The 19,210-nt window shown below is 42.7% G+C and overlaps 3 protein-coding genes across 3 annotated transcripts in view; 1 reads left to right on the top strand and 2 right to left on the bottom strand.

The window, feature by feature from the left end:
• Positions 1–1,972, top strand: part of LOC136444253 (vitellogenin-like) — a 31,418-nt gene extending 29,446 nt beyond the window's left edge. Inside the window, exons 37-38 of the mRNA XM_066441768.1 lie at positions 702–892; positions 1,590–1,972. Coding sequence (XP_066297865.1) covers positions 702–892; positions 1,590–1,679 — 281 coding nt within the window. The 3' untranslated portion in view covers positions 1,680–1,972. The remainder of the gene's footprint in view (positions 1–701; positions 893–1,589) is intronic.
• Positions 1,973–2,845: 873 nt separating this feature from the next.
• On the bottom strand, positions 2,846–5,819 carry LOC136444255 (synaptonemal complex central element protein 2-like). The gene is made up of 4 exons (XM_066441770.1): positions 5,695–5,819; positions 5,202–5,367; positions 3,905–4,079; positions 2,846–3,456 (listed from the first exon to the last, which is right to left on the bottom strand). Exons 1-4 carry the CDS (start codon positions 5,729–5,731, stop codon positions 3,262–3,264), a joined length of 573 nt encoding a protein of 190 aa, XP_066297867.1. The 5' UTR covers positions 5,732–5,819; the 3' UTR covers positions 2,846–3,261.
• A 3,703-nt stretch (positions 5,820–9,522) lies between these two features.
• The window catches only part of LOC136444252 (uncharacterized), a 39,126-nt gene continuing 29,438 nt past the window's right edge, over positions 9,523–19,210 (bottom strand). The window contains exons 38-52 of the mRNA XM_066441767.1: positions 18,512–18,727; positions 17,819–18,151; positions 17,296–17,434; positions 16,654–16,823; positions 16,054–16,318; positions 15,500–15,709; positions 14,831–15,126; positions 14,336–14,454; positions 13,592–13,758; positions 12,991–13,172; positions 12,371–12,495; positions 11,596–11,845; positions 11,031–11,136; positions 10,379–10,564; positions 9,523–9,809 (exon numbers count right to left, since the gene is read on the bottom strand). Coding sequence (XP_066297864.1) covers positions 10,389–10,564; positions 11,031–11,136; positions 11,596–11,845; positions 12,371–12,495; positions 12,991–13,172; positions 13,592–13,758; positions 14,336–14,454; positions 14,831–15,126; positions 15,500–15,709; positions 16,054–16,318; positions 16,654–16,823; positions 17,296–17,434; positions 17,819–18,151; positions 18,512–18,727 — 2,754 coding nt within the window. The 3' untranslated portion in view covers positions 9,523–9,809; positions 10,379–10,388. The remainder of the gene's footprint in view (positions 9,810–10,378; positions 10,565–11,030; positions 11,137–11,595; positions 11,846–12,370; positions 12,496–12,990; positions 13,173–13,591; positions 13,759–14,335; positions 14,455–14,830; positions 15,127–15,499; positions 15,710–16,053; positions 16,319–16,653; positions 16,824–17,295; positions 17,435–17,818; positions 18,152–18,511; positions 18,728–19,210) is intronic.

Here is a 19,210-nt window from a genome sequence, read left to right as displayed (position 1 = left end):
TTACCTGGTGCCCAGCAAGCAGTGCGAGGGACAGGGTAAGTCTCACTTATGTCAGTCAGTGCTACTTAAGATTTAACTAAGATTCTGGCCTGTCTTATCTGGTGCCCAGTGAGCACTGATAAAACTGGTTAGAAAAATATTTTCACTCATATAAAAGACAGTGCTTTGTCATTAGAAACAAGACCGAAACTCATGATTAAGCACCACTGGATTGTAACATTATATCAAAGACTTCTGCCAGCACTTATTGTTTTAGTAGTTAGGATGGTAAGTTTTATTTCATACTTACTTTGTACTATGTTTAAAAGTTGTTGCCATACATTGTACCGTGTACGATTGTCATGCGATAAAGTTCTCCTTCTATGAACTATATTGTAACCAATATACTATTACTGATAATATTTTGCAGTTAGAAGTGTAGGATACATTAGCCTTGTAGTATTGTTGATTAACGCCATACATTGTACCATGTACGATTGTTGAGCAATAAAGTTCATTCAGTCATCCGTATGAACTTTAAAGCAATGAGAAGCAACGAGAATTGTACCATGTACGATTGTTGAGCAATAAAGTTCATTCAGTCATCCGTATGAACTTTAAAGCAATGAGAAGCAACGAGAATTGTACCATGTACGATTGTTGAGCAATAAAGTTCATTCATTTATTCGTATGAACTTGATATCCCCTCCCCCCCCCCGCAGGTAAGAAGCAGCCAGTGATGCGTAACATCATGATCACCCGTCTTAACGAGCGTAATGAGGAGCAGGCATGCTTCTCTAAGATCCCGGTGGCCCAGTGCCCTGAGGGTTCCAGGAAGACGAAGTCCGACGTGCGCTCCACCGAGTTCCACTGTCTTCCTAAGGAGCTGCAGAGCACTCAGAAGATGATCAAGGTGACTTTAAGATTCCTTTAAGAAATGGAGTTTCTTTTATCATTTTGTTAGAATTTAAAATGACAATGGTATTTTCACCTTGCACCAGGGGGGTAATCCATGATAGAGCAGTGTATGATTCTGCTTTATCCACACTTGCTAGATGCTACATGAAGCATAAGGATAGTGCAGAAAAAAGTTTGAACATGCTGCAAGTGCAAATTTTTATCTGGTTGAGCTATTTTAGTACTAAAATGCGGTACAGTGTGTGTACGATTTGTTGAACCTTTTTCTAAGGTTTATATCAGCTTTATCGAAACTTGCTAGAGGAACTTACACAAAGCTTAAAGATACTGTTGGAAAAAGTTTGAATATCTTGTTTAAACCAATCTTCTATATCCAAACACAAATGCTAAAACCAATAGCCACCAACACCTTATGCTGGTTTTACCCACCAATTCATAGTATCACTGGTAGTTAGATGCTGCCACCCTCATTAAATCAGGACCCCTATCGCTCCATGTTACCTCACTTGCGAAGGGGCCCTGATAATAACCGCCGCCAGACATGGTTCATTAATTATTCATGAGCAAGTGTCGGCAACGTTGCCAGAACCATGTCTGGCTGCGGTTATTATCAGGGCCCCTTTTGCGGTCCTGATTTAATGAGGGTGGATGTTGCCTACTTGTAGACTAACAGCTGTCCTGTATTGTTCCAGCTGCACAAGACAAAGCCGCTGGGAGGGCTGCAGAGCAAGAGCACTGACCTGGTGCAGGACGTTGAGGCAGAGCTGGAGTGTCGCGAGTAACCACGGCAACGGTAACCGCGGCGACGGGTAACCATGGCAATGGGTAACCATGGAAACCATCTGGCTAGGCAAAATCAGTCTTCACGTGTTAGCTTCCTTAAGATGTGATGTGTATATTTTGAACTATGCTGCTTCAATAAAAAAATTACAAGACCTTTTTTTTCTAACACTTTGGATTGAACATACTAATGTCCTTGTATGCATGCAGTATCAAATGTCAAGGAGTTTTGCTATGATTTGTGAGTGCCGTTGAATTCCATACCCATTAAACTGCACAGCTCAAGCACTGAAAACTGATGGTGTGCTGGTTTTATTTGCCTATTTTCTTCCATGGTAAAGGTAGTTTAGGGATGTCTCTCTAGCAGCCTCACAGTTGAGCTCCTGCTTTGAATTAGTTGGTAACTGGGAGAGATAAGTTTAATCCTGGGAAAGGCATCTTGGTAGGGGCTGCACCTGTTTTCTAGATGGGGCATAAAATGTGGGTCCCATGTTCGAGGAGGTGCCTACCAGTAGAGCACTTTAAACCGCACAGGCTATAGCAACTCCTCCCTGTAAGAATATACCCTGCTACTAAAACAGCAAGGAAAACTGTCGTCCTATTTGCCGATGGGCACTACATGAGTCTGAACAAAGGGTTTATGTTTGAGATGGAAAAAAATGGGAGGGGTCCTGAACAGGAAGAAACCTTGTAGTTGTACTTTTGATGATTTAATAAATGTTACTAAGAAATTTAGAACAATTTCCTTCAATGCTAACACAAGAGCCTCAGCCAGCATTAACAAACTAAATGTTCTCTTCATTTCAAGCATTTGAACTTCAATGACTTAAAATTCTAGGAAACCAAAGTTTTTGAACATCACAACAAATAGCACATCTCACATTGTCATCTCTCTGGTATATGAGTCGATGACTTTAGTAACCCCACAGATTAAGATACCCTGCCAAGATGAGAGAGTGACCGGTACATTAAGATGACTGAGTGAAAGTGTGAATGGATAAATGAATGAATTAATTGATGAATGAGATGGAATAAACAAATGATCTTTACAAGCAAGAAAAAATACTAGTCATCAAAGATGAATGCATGTATGAAATATGAAAATGAATTAATGAACCAATAGATAGATAGATACATCATAGCAAGAGAAAAACACATCAGTCCATCGTAGAATCAAATTCCTGTGTTCTGTTTCTATGGCATTTGATCAAGACATTTTAAAAACAGAACTTCCTAGTAGGACGTTAACCTTTAGCACACTGAAGTAGCCGTTTGGCACCCTATTCCCTATTGGTTACAGAGTTAGGCAGCAGGGAGAAGGTTATTACACAAATTTTAAAATCAATAAATTTCCTCTATGACTGTGTAGTCACTGTTTCTGTTTGACAATTGAAAAACATAACTTCACAGTAGGACCTAAATAAATAAATCTTAAAAGATATATAATAGATAAATTTCCTCTGTGTATTCACTGTTTCTATGGCACTTAATCAAGACAATTGAAAAAGTTGAGTAAACATAACTTCATAATAGAACCTGAATAAATCGATCTTACTTTAACGAAGATAAACTCCCTGTGTGTATTCACTGTTTCTGTGGGACCTGGACGTCTGTGTACAGCATCCCCAGGGCCTGTCGGAACTGTTTGAGCTCCGTCTCCAGCTTGGCGACGCGGTCCAGCACGGCGAACAGCTCCTGAAGCTTCTCCTGCATCAGTTCTCCCGTTGTCTCGTACGTCTTGTACATGGAGCTCTCTAGCAGGCCACAAGAGTTCCCAACCTGGAAACACAAGGGGCTTTTAGCAACTATACGGTCTCGTACGTCTTGTACATGGAACTCTCAAGCAGGCCGCAGGAGTTCCCAACCTGGAAACACAAGGGGCTTTTAGCAACTATAAGGTCTCGTACGTCTTGTACATGGAGCTCTCTAGCAGGCCACAGGAGTTCCCAACCTGGAGATACATTAAGGTTTTACTTCGAAGTATTCATATGTATTCGTGGTGTCATGAATTTGCTGTTGAAGAGATCACCGCAAAAAATACAAAAAGAAAAAATATCTGAAATGTTTCAGTACTATACATATGCAAATTATAAGGGACATTACATACAATCATCAAACCAGTATCAACTACAAATCAGTAAAATGAGAGGACAAGGTCTGGATATACAGGGTCTCCCAGATCCAAAGAAATAATCATCACCAGAGAAAAACAAGATGCTGATTATACCTGGACCTCCAGGGCCTTCTTAAAGTCTGTCAGCAGAGCTGCATCTCTCTTCCTCTTACTGTTGATGTCGTCTACAAGGTTCTGTGCACTCTGGTTCAGCATCTCCCTAGTGGGCATCCCGGATTCAGCGGTCGTGGGCTCTGGGGTGGGCACTGGTATGGCTGGCTCTGAATAACTGGGTAAGGGAATGAGAGAGTGAATGAATGATGAATGAATGAATGAATGTGTCCAGTGCATTATTTCTTTTTCATACCTTTCGTGTCAGACAAATATCACTTTGAATATCCAAAACAAAATTGAACATATCTTAAGATCATGATCAGGGTTCACGAAAAGCTTCATGAATTGTATTGGATTGATTCTTGATTGCTATCTGCTTCATATTCTAGTTGAATGATCTGCCCTCTAGTGGTAGGGATCAATACTGCACCTAGGCAAGCTGCTTGAATCGGACACACACTCACACTAAAGTATAAACATATCCTACCCTTGTAAAGTTGTTTTTCCATACTCACACAAACATAACAATTCTTCAGAGTCCGTGCATTTGCACGATGATCCTGAGTTACTGTAAATCATGAAAGTTTTGCAGTGGTTTTACATGTATTTCTGTGGTTTTGTCAGTGACCATGACACTGTAAATATGTCTCCATTGTATGACCTCTGTACTACAGAACTGTTTCAAACACAAAGTTGAAACACCTAAAAAAACTGTTCCTCCTACCATGACATAAAACTACTGCAAAACTAAATGAATTGACAGTACAGTTTTACCACCTCCAGTCACAAGCCACATGAAAACAGTCCCGTCCATTTTTACATACAGTAGTTAACCCCACCCTGTCCTTGGTAACCACCTGTCGTCAGCAACCATTTTCCTCAGTCTCTTGAGTAGTTGCTGAATCCAGGTTTGACATTACCTTTAGTTATAGACCCTGACTCTCCACCTAAGACACATCACACACATCCTTCCACAGCTTCTTGGGTTATGATGTCTATACCCACAGCGACTCCACCATAGCACAACTGAAAACATAACCTTCATGGCAAAGGTAATTGACAGTACACCAAAAATAGTTACTCATGCAACTGGATCAAATTTTGAAACAGTTCATTAAAATATCTATTTGGTATAAAACCTCGTTTTCCAGTCGTTTTCTTAGTCGCTGACGAAAGATAGCGGATGCTGTCTGAAACGTCTGACTGTTTCAAAATTTTATCCTGTTTGCTTGAGAAACTATTTTTGCCATATCTTATTACCTGGATGTCTAACCTTCATCAACGTAATTGACAGTACCTTATTGAGCCTGTCTCAGAGGTGGGTGTCTCTTGCACGGGTGTTTCCCTGTTCGCCGCAGGCTCCCCAGGATGTTTGAACATTGTGTCGTCCTTTGTCGCGCTCCTCGACTCCTGACTGGCTGGAACTGTCCCCCCCTTGGCACTGGCTGATCTGGTCTCCATGTCTGTAAACAACAGGAAACAGCTGTCAGGTGTGTTTGTTACCTCTGTTTCAACCAGCAAACAACGTTTCAGTTCATGGCATACTGGGGGAATTGCATCCCCTTTTACATAGAACATAATAGACCATCTTGATTCGGTGTAATTCGAAGAGGGATCACTAAAATTGAAAGTTATTTGTAACCGGTGAATTCTTCATACAGCATAATTGGCTCCTGAATTCCCCGGAAAAAAAGTCGCTTCAACCCACACTCAAACAGAACTCTTTACATCGTCTATTCCATAAAACTAGTTCAGAACATATTACTGAAAGGAAAGACTAGGAGAAATACCTGTCGTGAAGCCTGTAACTACCACAGATCTTGACATTGAAACGTGTCAAACCCGGCGGACAACACAGATGACGGGAAATAGAACATCCAACATGGCGGATGGCTTACCCAGCGTGCTTCGCGGCCGTTCTGTCCAATCAGATCGTCCGATCTAACAGGCGCCATCCGGAAGGAAGAATGAACATCACAAGATGCAGCAGGAGATCATAAGAAAATGGTAAAAATTAAGCAGTTTATGGACGAAATCTTGCACAGGTTATGTTGTCTTGGTAATAGTGGCTACCCAGAAAACTTCAGCGATCGCTGTTTTTTAAGGAAACGACATTTACATTGAAGAAACCCCCGGAAGGGGAGGGGGGGTGTTCACCACCTGATAGGTATCCTATAGCCTGGACTCCAGTCTTGTTAGCTTTGGTCCGCTCCCAACGTTGGCGGGTAGCGATGTTGGGAACGGACCTAAGCTAACAAGGCTGGAGTCCAGGCTAGATAGGTATAGCACTGTTACAGACCTCTGACAATTTGACGACAGTTCGTAGCCCTTTATGAGGTTTCAGATCACCTTGTTTTGACATGAAGGTTAATTCAGCACCAAGGACATGTCTGTCCACACGATACATTTCACTTGCTGTGGGATTTATGAGAGCGCTTTATGCTTTGTGTTTTTCTGTATGTTTGCTATCTTTGAATAGCCTATCGGTTTTCAAGGCCATGGCACAGATTGAACCAGGCATTACAAAACTGTGTCATGAAACCGCTGATCCATATACGATTTCATGAAACCGCTGATCCATACATACAACGGTGTTATGAAACCGCTGATCCCTAAAACGGTGTCATGAAACCGCTGATTCCATACAACGGTGTCATGAAACCATCCAATAAAGAGGTATTCATATCCAATAAAGAGGTATGTGCTACAACGTCGACACGTCTGCCCTTCCAGGTGCTAGTCAGTAAATGACAGTGTTTCATGAACACCTATGATACCTCTGAGATAAGGTGCTGATATGTCTCACAAGCGCCACCTATCGTTTAGCTCTTGTACTTATACAACACCCAGCAACCTCCGTTGACTATACACGTTAAGTGGGTCTATCATCTATGTAATGTAATTTGGCCCCTTACATTGTAACAATGTCCATGATGTATTTGTAAATCTTAATATTATAGCAAGACATTAGTATAGAATTCTGAGACTGCTGTTTTTCATTGCAAGTCGTCAAGATTGACTTTTCTAGTTAAGTGACTTGTTAGTTTTTGCTGTCGAGTGCACAAAAGCATACTCTTTGTCTTTCATGCTTCTTAAATGTACACGAGCCGAGGTGTTACAACATACAAGAAGGACCTGAGCTCCTACCAGCAGAGCGGATAACATGGGTTAGAACACTCTATGCAGTGCAAACACTAAACGATACTGTGCAGAAGCATATAGAGCCAAGCACAAGACAACCGCACGCATATTAGTTCACGATTATAGTATTCCTTTGGTTTGAATTCTATTGTTATAACATTGTTCTGTACGTCACTCTACTTAATCCTTAAGTTATTTCCCACGTGCTAAAAGGTGATCGATCAATCACACATATCGATAAAAGTACTTTAGATCAATGGTGGACTTTGGCGTTCTGTCGCCCCACCCTCTTGCCAAATACTGCAACAGCTAACTATTAGTTAGTTCATTGATTACGGTGTTGTACAGTTAGCAAATACGCTTTTCTGTTACTCATTCTACCTTCATCATCACTTGGTGACACTCATTGTATAATGCTATGTGTTTGCGCTGAGCCTATTGTATCGTTGCCGTGATGTGTGTTTTAGAGGACCAACGCACACTCCCTGTCGTCACCTACTGTGATAATAATAGGCAAATTGTTAGGTCATAGATTAACGCTTCACCTTTGTACAGAGAGCGCCGACGCTTTTATGTTATTTACTTTACTTTTATAGTAACTTAGAGACACTCATTGTTCAATACGACGTGGTTACAATGATGCAATAACAGTAAGTGTTGTTAAATTAGTAGCTGGGGATCACAAAAAGATAATTGCACTGACGCCACCGATGTTGTGCCCGTGAGAAAGGCACTTAACACGACTTTCCTCACTTCACCCAGGTGTAAAAATGGGCACATTGTTCTCTGTACGTGGCACTGTTAATATAAGTTATAAAAACTGGGTGCAATGGCACTTCGTTCTTGTATGTCAAAAAAGCGAAGTAAAAAAAAAGAAAATAAGGTGCCTTTCTGCTATTTACACTTATCATCACTTAGATATACCCATTGTATAATGCTATGTGGTTGCGATGATGCAATGACATTAAGTGCTGGTAAATTAGTAGCTGGGGATCACAAAAGGATAATAAGGTGCCTTCTGCTATTTATTCTACTCTTATCATCACTTAGAGACACCCATTGTATAATGCTATGTGGTTGCAATGATTCAATAACATCACGTGTTGTTGAATTAGTAGCTGGGGATCATAAAAGAATGATAAGTCACCTTTCTGCTATTTATTCTACTCTTATCATCACTTAGATACACCCATTATATAATGCTATGTGGTCGCAAAGAAATCAAGTCTTGGTAAATATAGCGGGAGGTAAGGCAAAGAACACTGATAAGATATCGTAGCGATGGCATCTGGTTGACCCTTCAATCGGTGCATGTATACTTTATACTTTGGACTAGTGGACTCTGTACTGCATTGTGTGTGCGCGCGTGTGTGTGTGTTAGGGGTGTGCGGCTATATAACCCGTTATCACTTGGGCAAAGTACGATTTGATCACGTTTTATTTACCTACTCATCATCGGTCCAGCTGTGACATGACCTCCGGCACAGGTTACTCAACTAGTTAGGTGGATTGAGGCTATTGCGTAATGGTGGTGGTGGTTGTAGGGGGGGGGGGGGAATCCACAGCTTTAGAGGAAAGGTATAGGAAAGGTGTTTGCTTACTTCGTTATTGGTTGTTAATTTTTCGGATGGGTTTTTGCATTTCAATATTATGGAATTTTAGATATTTGTATGTTCCTCTTTTGTAAATTAGAGACAAACGATTATTGTATTTTAATGCAGTTTATCATGTCGTGGTATATGGTGTATCAATTTCTGCAATTGTCGCCATGAAGGCCTTTACTGGTGTCACATCATCACCAAACCTTTTTTAATCCCATACCAGTTTCTATGCCATGCGCCAGCCAAACCCGTCGAAACGTATAGATTTATTAGCTTCACATTACTTCGTTCACTCACTCACACACTCATTTATTCATTCAGTCATATTCTATCCATCCATCTATCTTTCCATCCATCCATCCATCTATCCATCCATACATCCATACATCCACCTATCTCTCTCTGTCTGAGCTACAAGGGGACATACGGTGCGACAATGTTGGGAGACACACTACATTGTTTAGTTTTATGGGTCAAAATTCCTGCACTGTTTGGTTTAGTTTGTGTGCTTGGTTATTTTTGTTGGGATTATTGGGTGGTTGAATTGATATTAAGACCTTGTTGATTATGTATCATCATTGACATTAGCTAGGTTAGCACTTTATAGTGTTTTCTGTTATCACATTTTAATCATTCATGCACATGGTCTACGCATCCTCAATGTGGCATTGGTTGTGTGTACTTGCATTGCACCTAAGACCGTGATCACCAAGACTTTGCAATTTTTTTTCTTCTAATGGTCAGCTGTGTTTAAATGGGTTTATGTTGCATTCAGTATCATTAGAAGTTGTGTATTTTACTGTAGAATGTATAGTATTCTCCACAACATATCCATCCCGTGCCCCCTCTCATACTCATGACAGCGAGAGACAGATGTGCATACAAAAGCTCTTTAATAATAGCAACATAACGATTAAATACACATATTTTTCTTAACGTAATAATAAGTTTTTCGGTAAATAACTATCACATGCCCAACACGAAATAAAACCAGGACACTTTTTTATATGCTGTGCTACTTTTATATTCAGGAAAATCGATAGTGCAGTTGTGTATGATGTTAAAAACAACTCAAAAGTGGATTGATACAGAACGAAATCTAATTAAAAACTACGATGTTTCTTGACAGTCGAAATAGTCTTCCAAGGTCTCGTGTTGGTGATCTGTTTGGACATAAAGGGAAAGTGGCATTAGAATTCTGTACACTGATTCCAGATATGCAAAACGCACAAAGCTTTTATACATCACATTATGTCATAAATCGTTGGGAAATTTAGCAAGAATCTGTTGTGTGTATGCTTATTAGGGTATGTTAATTCTTGAGCCTCGACTTGGACCAATTGTGGCGAAGCTTAATCGTTTCAATGCATCTATATTCCCCTTGAGTTTAAACTGCTAATACAGCATTAGCAAAATCTATCATAACGTTTGGAGTTCAACTTTTTTTAAACAGGTTTGTTCAATGCAAGGCCAGAGTTGACCCCTTCTAAGCATTGAACTAAGTTGATGGAAGATGAAGATGAGTTTGAATGGACCGTTCACGTCGAACATCACATCGAACATGTAAAATCCTCTGTTCTATTTCGATTCTATTGCCGAACATCACATCGAACATATAGAATCCACTGTTCTATTTCTTTTTTTGACGGAGGTGTTCGGAATAGAACAGGGGGCGGGGCTTATGGTGTTCGGCTGGACCGGTCCATTGCTCACAAGATTGAATTTGACTTACGTCATACTTATTAGTAGACGGCCCTGCACTTGGTGACGCCCTCGCCGTTGATGCCGCGCACGCAGACGCACTGCTTCTTGGCGGAGGGCTCGACCTGAGGCTGGAGCTGCTCGGAGATCTGCTCGCTGATGATGACGGAGGCGTCCCTGTGGCCCTTCAGGAAGGTGTCCAGGGAGAAGATGGATCCTGGAGAGATGAAAGATGAGGGTGTCAATCAAACAGTTCATTTTATCATCAACATCATCACCTTTATGATCTTCATCATTTTAGGGTTTTAGTTATTGTGGTTCTGGCTGTGCCTGTGCGACGTCTTGAAATTAGTAGTATTGTATTTTTGAATTCCTCAGGGGCTGACTTTTCGGAAGGATGTCCAAATAGTATATTGAGGTACTACAAACAGCAAACTCAAGCAGTATTTTACAGCCTTTCACAGCTTTAAGTGATGGAAGAAGGAATGGTCATTGTTTCGTTCACTGTTTCATCCGTTTAGCTCTTTGGAATGAAGCAACACGTTTGCAGGCATCTGGGCGATAAAATAGAGTTTGTAGTTAAGTGTCTATGTGTAGACACTGAGCTGTCGTCTATTGTCTATTGCGTACAGTCTAAGGATTGTTCCGTCTACAGGTGTAGTGTGAAGGGTCCTTAGACTCACCTCCGGTGGTCTTAGCCAGCTTGACGTACTGTCCAGCGGGCAGGCTGAGCTTCTCGGCGTACTTGGACTTGGACTTGCCCTTCTTGTCTTCGCGGAGGACAACACCCTGTGGAAACAACAACGACATTCAGTGTTTCGAATTATACTTAAGCCTCCATTTAAGCTAGTTTAGAACCCATGAACATTAGAGAATGCACCGAAAAACAGCAGTTTTGGGTGAAAATCACGTATGAGCCAAGTGGTTGCTTTCAATTAGAAGACGACGAAATATGAAATCCCTTGTAAAGGTTTTTCACAGACAAACAGTTACATAAACTATCATAACGATTTACAACAACAGGGTAAAATAAAGGGACATTTAACATTCTGAAATAAAGCATTCAATGTTTTCAACATTTAACTGTTATGTAGATCTTTCTTAAATTTGCTTGAAATTAAGATGAAAAATTAAGTCAACAATACAGGGGTCAGGACAGGGGTCTAGTGAAAGAACTTATATAGTTCTGTTACCCCTGTTCAGTTACATCTGTAACGAAGTTTTAATAAATAAATAAATAATAAATACCTTGCCGGTCAGGCCCACAACAGGAGAGTTCTTCTTCTTGCTGATGCGGTCGATCTTGGCGTAGTCGCACACGACGTTCATGGTGATGGAGTTCTCTCCCAGCACATCGACGACCTCGGCAAGCTCCTCGTAGTAAAGGCTCTCCTCGTGGTCGAAGACGATGATGGTCTTGGCGGCCTCGGCACGGAACGGATAGCGGGAAGCGAGCTTGATGGCCTCGAAAGCCTCCATGGGCTCCTCACCCTCGAATCTGTAAGCGTTAACGAGACAGGAATTAGTTTTCAGGTCAGATTAGGCTTCGGGTCATTTCAACTTGAGAAGGGCCACAAGACTGACCAAAATCTTGTGGGTTGGTGCTTCATCCTGTTTTAATTTGCTTCATATTGTGTACGAAACCTTCATACGAATATAAGCTTAGTTTTGTTCAATTTGGATTTTAGTGCCATCCTACATCATCGGTGTTTGTTTCGAGATGTCGTTTTAGTTGTGGTATAAACTTTGTTATGCTTTTATCCTTTGAGTGCCTGTTCAAAGCCCGAAGGAAGGACAAAAATACAAATAAAGTAAAAGAACTTGGTGCAAGGTTGGCTGTTATTGGCAACGACAATACAGAATGAACTCAGTCATAGCTTTCAAATCTACATTTGGCTTGGATGGATATTCAACTAAGTTGAATATGTGTGGCAAAACACAACAATGTTCTTGTCTTTTTTGCTTCTTGTTTACATGTTGTTAATCAAGGAAAAACAAACAAACAAAAAGCAGGCCATCTCACCTGAGCTCGTTGAGCCCGCGCTGAAGCTGGCTGTACTGCTTGAAGAGCTCGCCCTTGATGGTTTGAACGTGGGCTTCACGGCGGACATCCTTGCCGGCGAAGGCAACGATACCAAACTGAACATCCTGTGGAACAGAAACACAAGTTGTCAGAGGCTGCTTCCTTCCTTTTAAATACTCCAATCGTCTTCCTGGCGTTGTCATGTCCATATTTCGATAGCTGACGCTCTTGCCTTCGAAGTCTTCTTAAAAGCTATTTTCATGTCTTCTTTTCATGTCTTCTTAAAAGTGTGTGGGGCTTTACTTGTGAAGTTTTGATGTCAAAGAGAGCACGCCTATTGTAGTGGCCATACAAATTACAAAGGCACTCATGATGTGGAGAGGACTATCAAAACCCTTTGCTACAAACATATTATAGAAGCCAATGGCAAACGTTCTGTGCTTCATAGTACTTTTTGTCTATTAGTAAGTCACTGGAATGTGTCATACATGAATGAAAAAACGGTACGGCTATATTATATATCATCATACAGGTCAAGAGGCAAAGCAGTGCGCCTACGAATTTCAACCAGAACCAAAATAGTTTACTCCAGGTAACAAGGAAAGACTATCGACCGTTACCTTGAACTTGTTCTGCCCGAGGTTCTTCTCGACGGCCTCGGCCAGTCGGAGGAGCTGATCCTCGGGCTTGCCGTAGCGGTCCTTCATCTTGCGGCTCTCGGACACGACAAAGACGACGTCGGCCTTGCGGGCGGCCCTCCTGTTCCACCTGTCTCCGGGCTGCTTGTCCTCCTCGCAGGATGCTGTGGTGAGAACAGTTACAATGCGTCAGTCAAACATCATTTGCAGAATTTCAGACTTTGCGGTCTTGTGAAGAGTTTCTGTCTTTGCACATGTGTAGTTTAGTTTTTTTTGCATTATTTTTTTTGGTTTGGTATCAATCGTTTCTTGTCATTCAATTAGTCTCTATCTTGTATATCTTTGAAAACTCACAGAGTTCAAGACCTTTAAACTCATACCAGAAACATACAACTTGAAAACTAGATCAGATTGTTGGTTTTATAAATAGATAAATGACTTTATTGCACAACAATTGTACAAGGTTCAAGAGCATAAGAGTAGATAAGGTATAAGAGTAGATAAGGTATTAGAGTAGATAAGGTATAAGAGTAGATAAGGGGCTTGCAAAGTTTTTGTGACAGAGACCAAGACTCCAACTCACCGCACACTTCAGTCTGCTCGATCTGGATGCCCTTGGCCTCGCAGGCGGCGATGTAGCCGGCGGTCACGGTGCAGATGCTCTTCTTCGGCTCCTTCAGGTTGCACCTCTTGGAGTCACGCTTGCAGGCCTGCCTGAACGGCTCGGGGTTCACGGCCTGGAAGCAGCGGCTGGGGCGAGAGTGGAGCTCTCGGTTAGTCTTTGACCCATTGGGTTTTATTTCATCTTCCATTTTTTCATTACTAGTCAGTAGTTTGGCTTAGCATTTACCATTTGGAAGTAGGGCCTGACGGTGACAGTGTAGGTCTTGGTTAGTCTTTGAACTATCTTATCTGGATTTGTTATCTGTGTTTTCGTCCAGTTCGCTTTATGGGTAGGCTCTTCGTTATTCTTTGAACTATCTGGATTAGTGATCTATGTTTCTACCGTTTAGTTATCTAATTATACTTAGTAAGTTTTTCTAGACTTCTGGCAAGGAATTTATAGCTTGACCTTTTTGCAAGGGGTTGACCCTTTGGATAAGTGTTATTTAATCTATGTTGTCATTCATATCATTTGATTTGGCGATGCCCATTTATTCAGAGAATGCACGTAACGTACTTAATCCAGATGATGTCAGTCATATCTAAATTTGCTATCAAGGTAGCAGTGTAAAGACATCTGATTTCGGAGCTGCTTCAAAGGTTTCTTACTTCTTCTTTTTTTCCTTAAGATCCAACTATCAAATATGACAAGAATCCCTTGTACCTGAACTTGGAGGCGTAGTTCTTGCTGTGGAACAGCTCGTCGCACTTGGGGGACTCGGGGATGTAGCAGTCGGTCTTAGCAGCGAACTTGCCCTTGGCGATGTTCCTCTCGCTATCGATCTGTGGAGGGAGGGGTGCAATTCGTCAGCCATGTAATATCTCAACATAGCAAGATATAAAACGTAGAGTTCTTTGAAGATCTTAGTGTAAGATATTAGATATTCTATGTCTGCAATACATCAGCACACAGCGCAACTTCTGTGGTAAATTGCCCAATACCTTTATAGATGGTCCAGTACAGTACATGTGGGCCAGCAAGCTACATGGACCAGTAGGCTACTTGGGCCAGTAGACTACATGGGCCGGTAGGCTACTTTGGCCAGCAGGCTACATGGGAGGCTCTAGCTATGACTTGGCTATTCCACATATGATCTAATGACTACATATGATACGAGTATAGTCCACACAGAAAAAAAGACACTGTATCGAGGCCCACCTTGCAGTTCTTGGTCTTGGTGACCTCGTAGGAGTTGACGAAGACGTCCTCGCGGGTGGTGTTGGAGCCGTCGGGGCGGCGGAAGTCGGTGGCGGGCTCGTTGTCGTTGGTGCCGAGCAGACCCAGGGTTTTGTTGTGGTACCAGCCGGAGATGTTGTAGACGCAGATCTCGCTGATGGCGTCGCAGCGGACGGACACGCCGTCGCGGGTGGTGATGTTCACGTAGGGGCCCTGGCGCAGGATGGTGATGTTCTTCTCCTCGCTCTGGTAGGGGAGCTCGGTGGGCTGCTTGGAGCCTACGGAACAAAATTCAACATTTAGTTTCAAAAGTCTACTTTTTCTTTCAAATATGTTACTTTTCCTGTGTGCTACTGTTCCCAAAGTCTGATAAGACTATGGGTTTTGGGGTATAGTGTATAAAATGAGTAGAAGCTTCATGCAGTACAAAATACTTGTAATGCAAGTGTCCAGCAAATTATGATGACCAACAGCAGCCAAAACACAGTGAACAGTCACGACAAATCAGTTAGTCGAGCTTGGTGTTTCTGACATAGGGAGAAGAGATGTTCCTTCAGTGAGCGTTAGTTCAGTGTTCAGATGTGATCTTGCACTGAGCAAACTCTTTGGAAATACGAAAAAAATATATTTAAAAAAAATCTATATCCTTACCGTCGACCCTGACGTGGCTCTCCTTGTTGATCTGCACCACGGCGGTGGGCAGCTGCACGGTGATGCCGTCCTTGCTGCTCAGGATGGTGAAGTTGCCGTCGTCGAAGTCGCGGGCCAGGACGTAGACGCAGTCGTCGGAGTTGGCCTCGGGCACGTCGTACAGGCGCTCGTCCCAGGTCAGGACGTGCTGCCCGAAGGTGATGGAGGTCCCTGGGGAAAACACGACAGGTTAGAACGTGGTAAAGATGAAAAAAAGGTCTTAGTGGTCTTGGTTGAAGCTACATTTATGTGTTCAAATGTTACTTTGTTCAGCCTTCAAAGGAAAGGACAATGCCACCGGGAATAACATTTACTCTACGTAAGAGGGGCATTTGGTCACAAGGATGATTAGACACAGACATGAATCTGACAAATCAGTATGGTTCATTTTGATAAGTTTCGCCATGACACACCAAACTAGGACTGTACAAACGCAACTCAAATGATAGCTTGGACAATATGAAATACATCAAATCCTAAACCCCGAAGTACAGAGCTTCAGTTTGAGAACTCACTGTCGAATGGCGGGATCTCGCGCATCATGGACTTCATGCCGGACATGGGGGACCTCCACATGGTCTTCATCATCTCGGTGGTCTGCCTCAGCAGCTCGGCGGTCCTGTTGCTCACGGACGGAACCTCGTCGAAGCGGGTCCAGTTCAGGGGGTGGTACAGGTTGAACTCGATGCTGCCGTTGGAGGACTGGATGACGTAGTCTGCGGCGTACTGGACGGCGTAGGAGGTGGTCTCGTAGGTCTTGTTCACGGCCCACTCGGCAATCTGAGTAACACGTGGCGAGAAATATCTTTCAATAAGCTGCCGGGAGAATGACGCCTGAGGCTTCTGATACTCTTTCGGCTGGTTTAAACTTTATTAGACCAAGACCTGTTTGAGACTGGCAGAGAGTGGAGCCATGCCTCTACACCGCAAATAAAACTTAAGTGTACATCAAACAGCAAGTTTAAGTGTAGGGCTTCCAACTTCTCGTAAATGGCTTTTCGCTTTTCTAAAAGCTACAAGTGCGTGGGACTCTACTTGTAAAGTTTGAGAGCACGCCCAATGGCGGATAAACCGGCTATACAAATAACAATACAGACACTGAAACATCACCATACCTGAGGAGCGTACTCGACGGTGTAGTTGAGCGTGCGGTTGATGGCCTGCTCGGAGATGGTCATGGCGACCTGCGCGGCGTCGGTGTAGTTGACGTTGCGCGCGTAGGTGAAGGTCTGGTTGGCCATCATGATGCTGTAGTTGATGGGATCCCAGTAGCGCCAGGCCCAGCCTAGAGAAACACGGTTTATATCTCATTATTTCTATTGACATCTGATATGCAAATAGATATGCCTTAGTAGTCGCTTATACTGTTGGCAGAATTCATAAAACTGTTATTTTTTGGCACTTCATAATGTGGCTCTAATTGGCAAGTGTGGAGAGGTTTTTTTACATCACTAAGACGTACCCAATGTCCCCTGTATCAAAAGACGATTCCATGTTGGATAGACTAGAACTGTTATGATTTTGGAGAGTTCGACCTACAACCCTTTCCGGTATTCTGTCCTTCGTTCAGGAACAGCAACAACCAAGACGCCTGAATATTTCAAAATCTTATCCAGTTGCTTGAGTTATCTGTACTATTTTTGGCGTATCTGACTACCTGTATGTCTAATCTTCATCAATGTAGCAACAACAATTGTTGCACTACTAGACGTCGTGTTTCAACACAGGAGGTTTTAGAAAGACTCGACGGTACTTACTGACAACGGGCACGTTGCCGTCGATGAAGCGGGTGACGTTACGCATGACGTTCTGGCTGACGTTGTAGCTGTAGTAGGAGACGTTCATGGCCAGCTCGGTCAGGTTGCCGATCAGGAGGGTGGCGTTCCTCTGCAGCTTCTGAAAGAAGAAACAAGAGCGGTCATGGTTAGTCTCATGTTGGCTACTTATCAACATCATGAAATTCACATATGGCCATTCTATGTAGGGTTCGTAAGACATGTACAGCTAAGAAAATGTAGTCACTTTTCCCAGGGGCCATGGGCTAACTGAATATGATAAGATACGAGCAACAGCAGTTCTGAAGGAAAACGCTAGGAAGCCCTAAATTTAACTTCTCTTGGACCAGAAACTACAAATAATCATCGAGATTCTTCTATTCACAACTGTTTATTTTTCATATTCCCCAAGAGCCAAACCGACAGATAACTACGCTAATAAACTACAATAAAACGATAACATTCTCATCAACTAAACAACAACAACAACAAGAACATTGCTTACAGTAGAGTAGCGGGTGACGTTCTGGATGAGCTCGGTGACGTTGCCGACGATCTCGGACCCCTTGATGGTGACGTTGATCTGGGGGATGGTGAAGGTCAGGTTCTTCAGGGACTCGATGGAGTAGTTCAGGGTCTTGTTGGCCAGCTCCAGGGTGTAGTTCATGGTGAAGTTCGCCAGGTGGAGCGTGGTGTTGAGGGCGGAGGTCACGGTGGCGTTGTAGTTCTCGATGACGTAGTTGACGGTGTAGTTGAGCAGCTGCATGGAGACGTTCAGGGTCTGGTTGGCGTAGTCCATGGAGTAGTTGTAGCTCAGGACGATGGGCTCCTTGATGGCCTGTGAAAACCCGATTTCAATCGTTATAACCTATAAATCATACATACCATTGCTGAAGTATCCATCACACTATGCTCCAACTAGAACGACATGCAGGTTCTAAGTACAACCGCTACCTGTTTCATAAGCTTACTATTACTTAAAGGCTTTAAGTAATAGTAAGCTTATGAAACAGGTTAAAGGTATAGCTTACTAAGGAACGACCTTTGCAGGAAGACACTAAGTGAAACAATAAGAAGAACAGAACCCCGAGAAGGCTGGAGAAAACTTGTTGCAAGATCTTCTGCAGTGCCCCAAATGTTAGATAGTTAAACTACGAGATGGATGAGATCATTGGGATGAAAAGAAAGCTGTGCCTACCTCAGAGATAGTCCTGTTGATGTACTTGAGGGGGTACTTGTTGATGGGGTGGGACTCGTTCCAGATGGCGCGGTAGAAGGCCTTGGTGAGCTGGAAGGTCAGGTTGGACGGCTTCAGGAGCAGGGACTCGGGGTTCAGGCGGAACTTGAAGCTCACGGCGTCGGAGCGGTTCAGCGCGACGGCCAGCTGCCATGCGGTGATGTTCCTGTACTCGGGCTGGGGAGGAAGGAAAACAACGTGTTTGTTATGATCAGAGCTCTGAATAAGTGTCTTGTTGATGACAAGTGAGAGCAGGAACAACGTGTAATGATAAGTACTGTGAAGTGTCCGGTCGATGATAAGAGAGCAGAAGCAACGTGTAAGGGTTAGAACTAAAATGAAGATTGATGATGAAACAATCTAACTTCGTTTCTGTAACATTTATTTCAGTGCAAGCGTTTGGGATATTTCGAGTGGCAGAAGAAGACAAAAACTCGACACTCAGCAATAATCTAAGACCCAAGACTTTCGAAATTATTAGACAGTCTGTCCTTTGCTTAAACCGACATTTCGGTGACCATCTGTCACCTTCCTCATTTCTAATCGGTGACTAATCAACCTGGTGAAACTATTCACGGATGGAAGACCAAAGTTTCGTTGACTACGTACTGTTGAGATTTCTCAACTTGGCAAGAAATGAAGATGGATTCATAGAGATAG

This window comes from Branchiostoma lanceolatum, chromosome 11, assembly GCF_035083965.1.
Source record: "Branchiostoma lanceolatum isolate klBraLanc5 chromosome 11, klBraLanc5.hap2, whole genome shotgun sequence".
Taxonomy (NCBI): domain Eukaryota; kingdom Metazoa; phylum Chordata; class Leptocardii; order Amphioxiformes; family Branchiostomatidae; genus Branchiostoma; species Branchiostoma lanceolatum.
Note: the sequence above shows the minus strand (reverse complement) of the source record. Positions and strands in the feature narration are given on the sequence as shown.

Bases quoted from the DNA above. Each gene is read 5' to 3' on its own strand.
- LOC136444255 (XM_066441770.1), bottom strand. From the start codon at position 5,731: ATGTCAAGATCTGTGGTAGTTACAGGCTTCACGACAG. The intron at 5,368-5,694 runs GTATTTCTCCTA...TGTTGTTTACAG, and splicing joins AGTTACAGGCTTCACGACAG to ACATGGAGACCAGATCAGCC. The intron at 4,080-5,201 runs GTACTGTCAATT...TCCCTTACCCAG, and splicing joins TCTGAGACAGGCTCAATAAG to TTATTCAGAGCCAGCCATAC.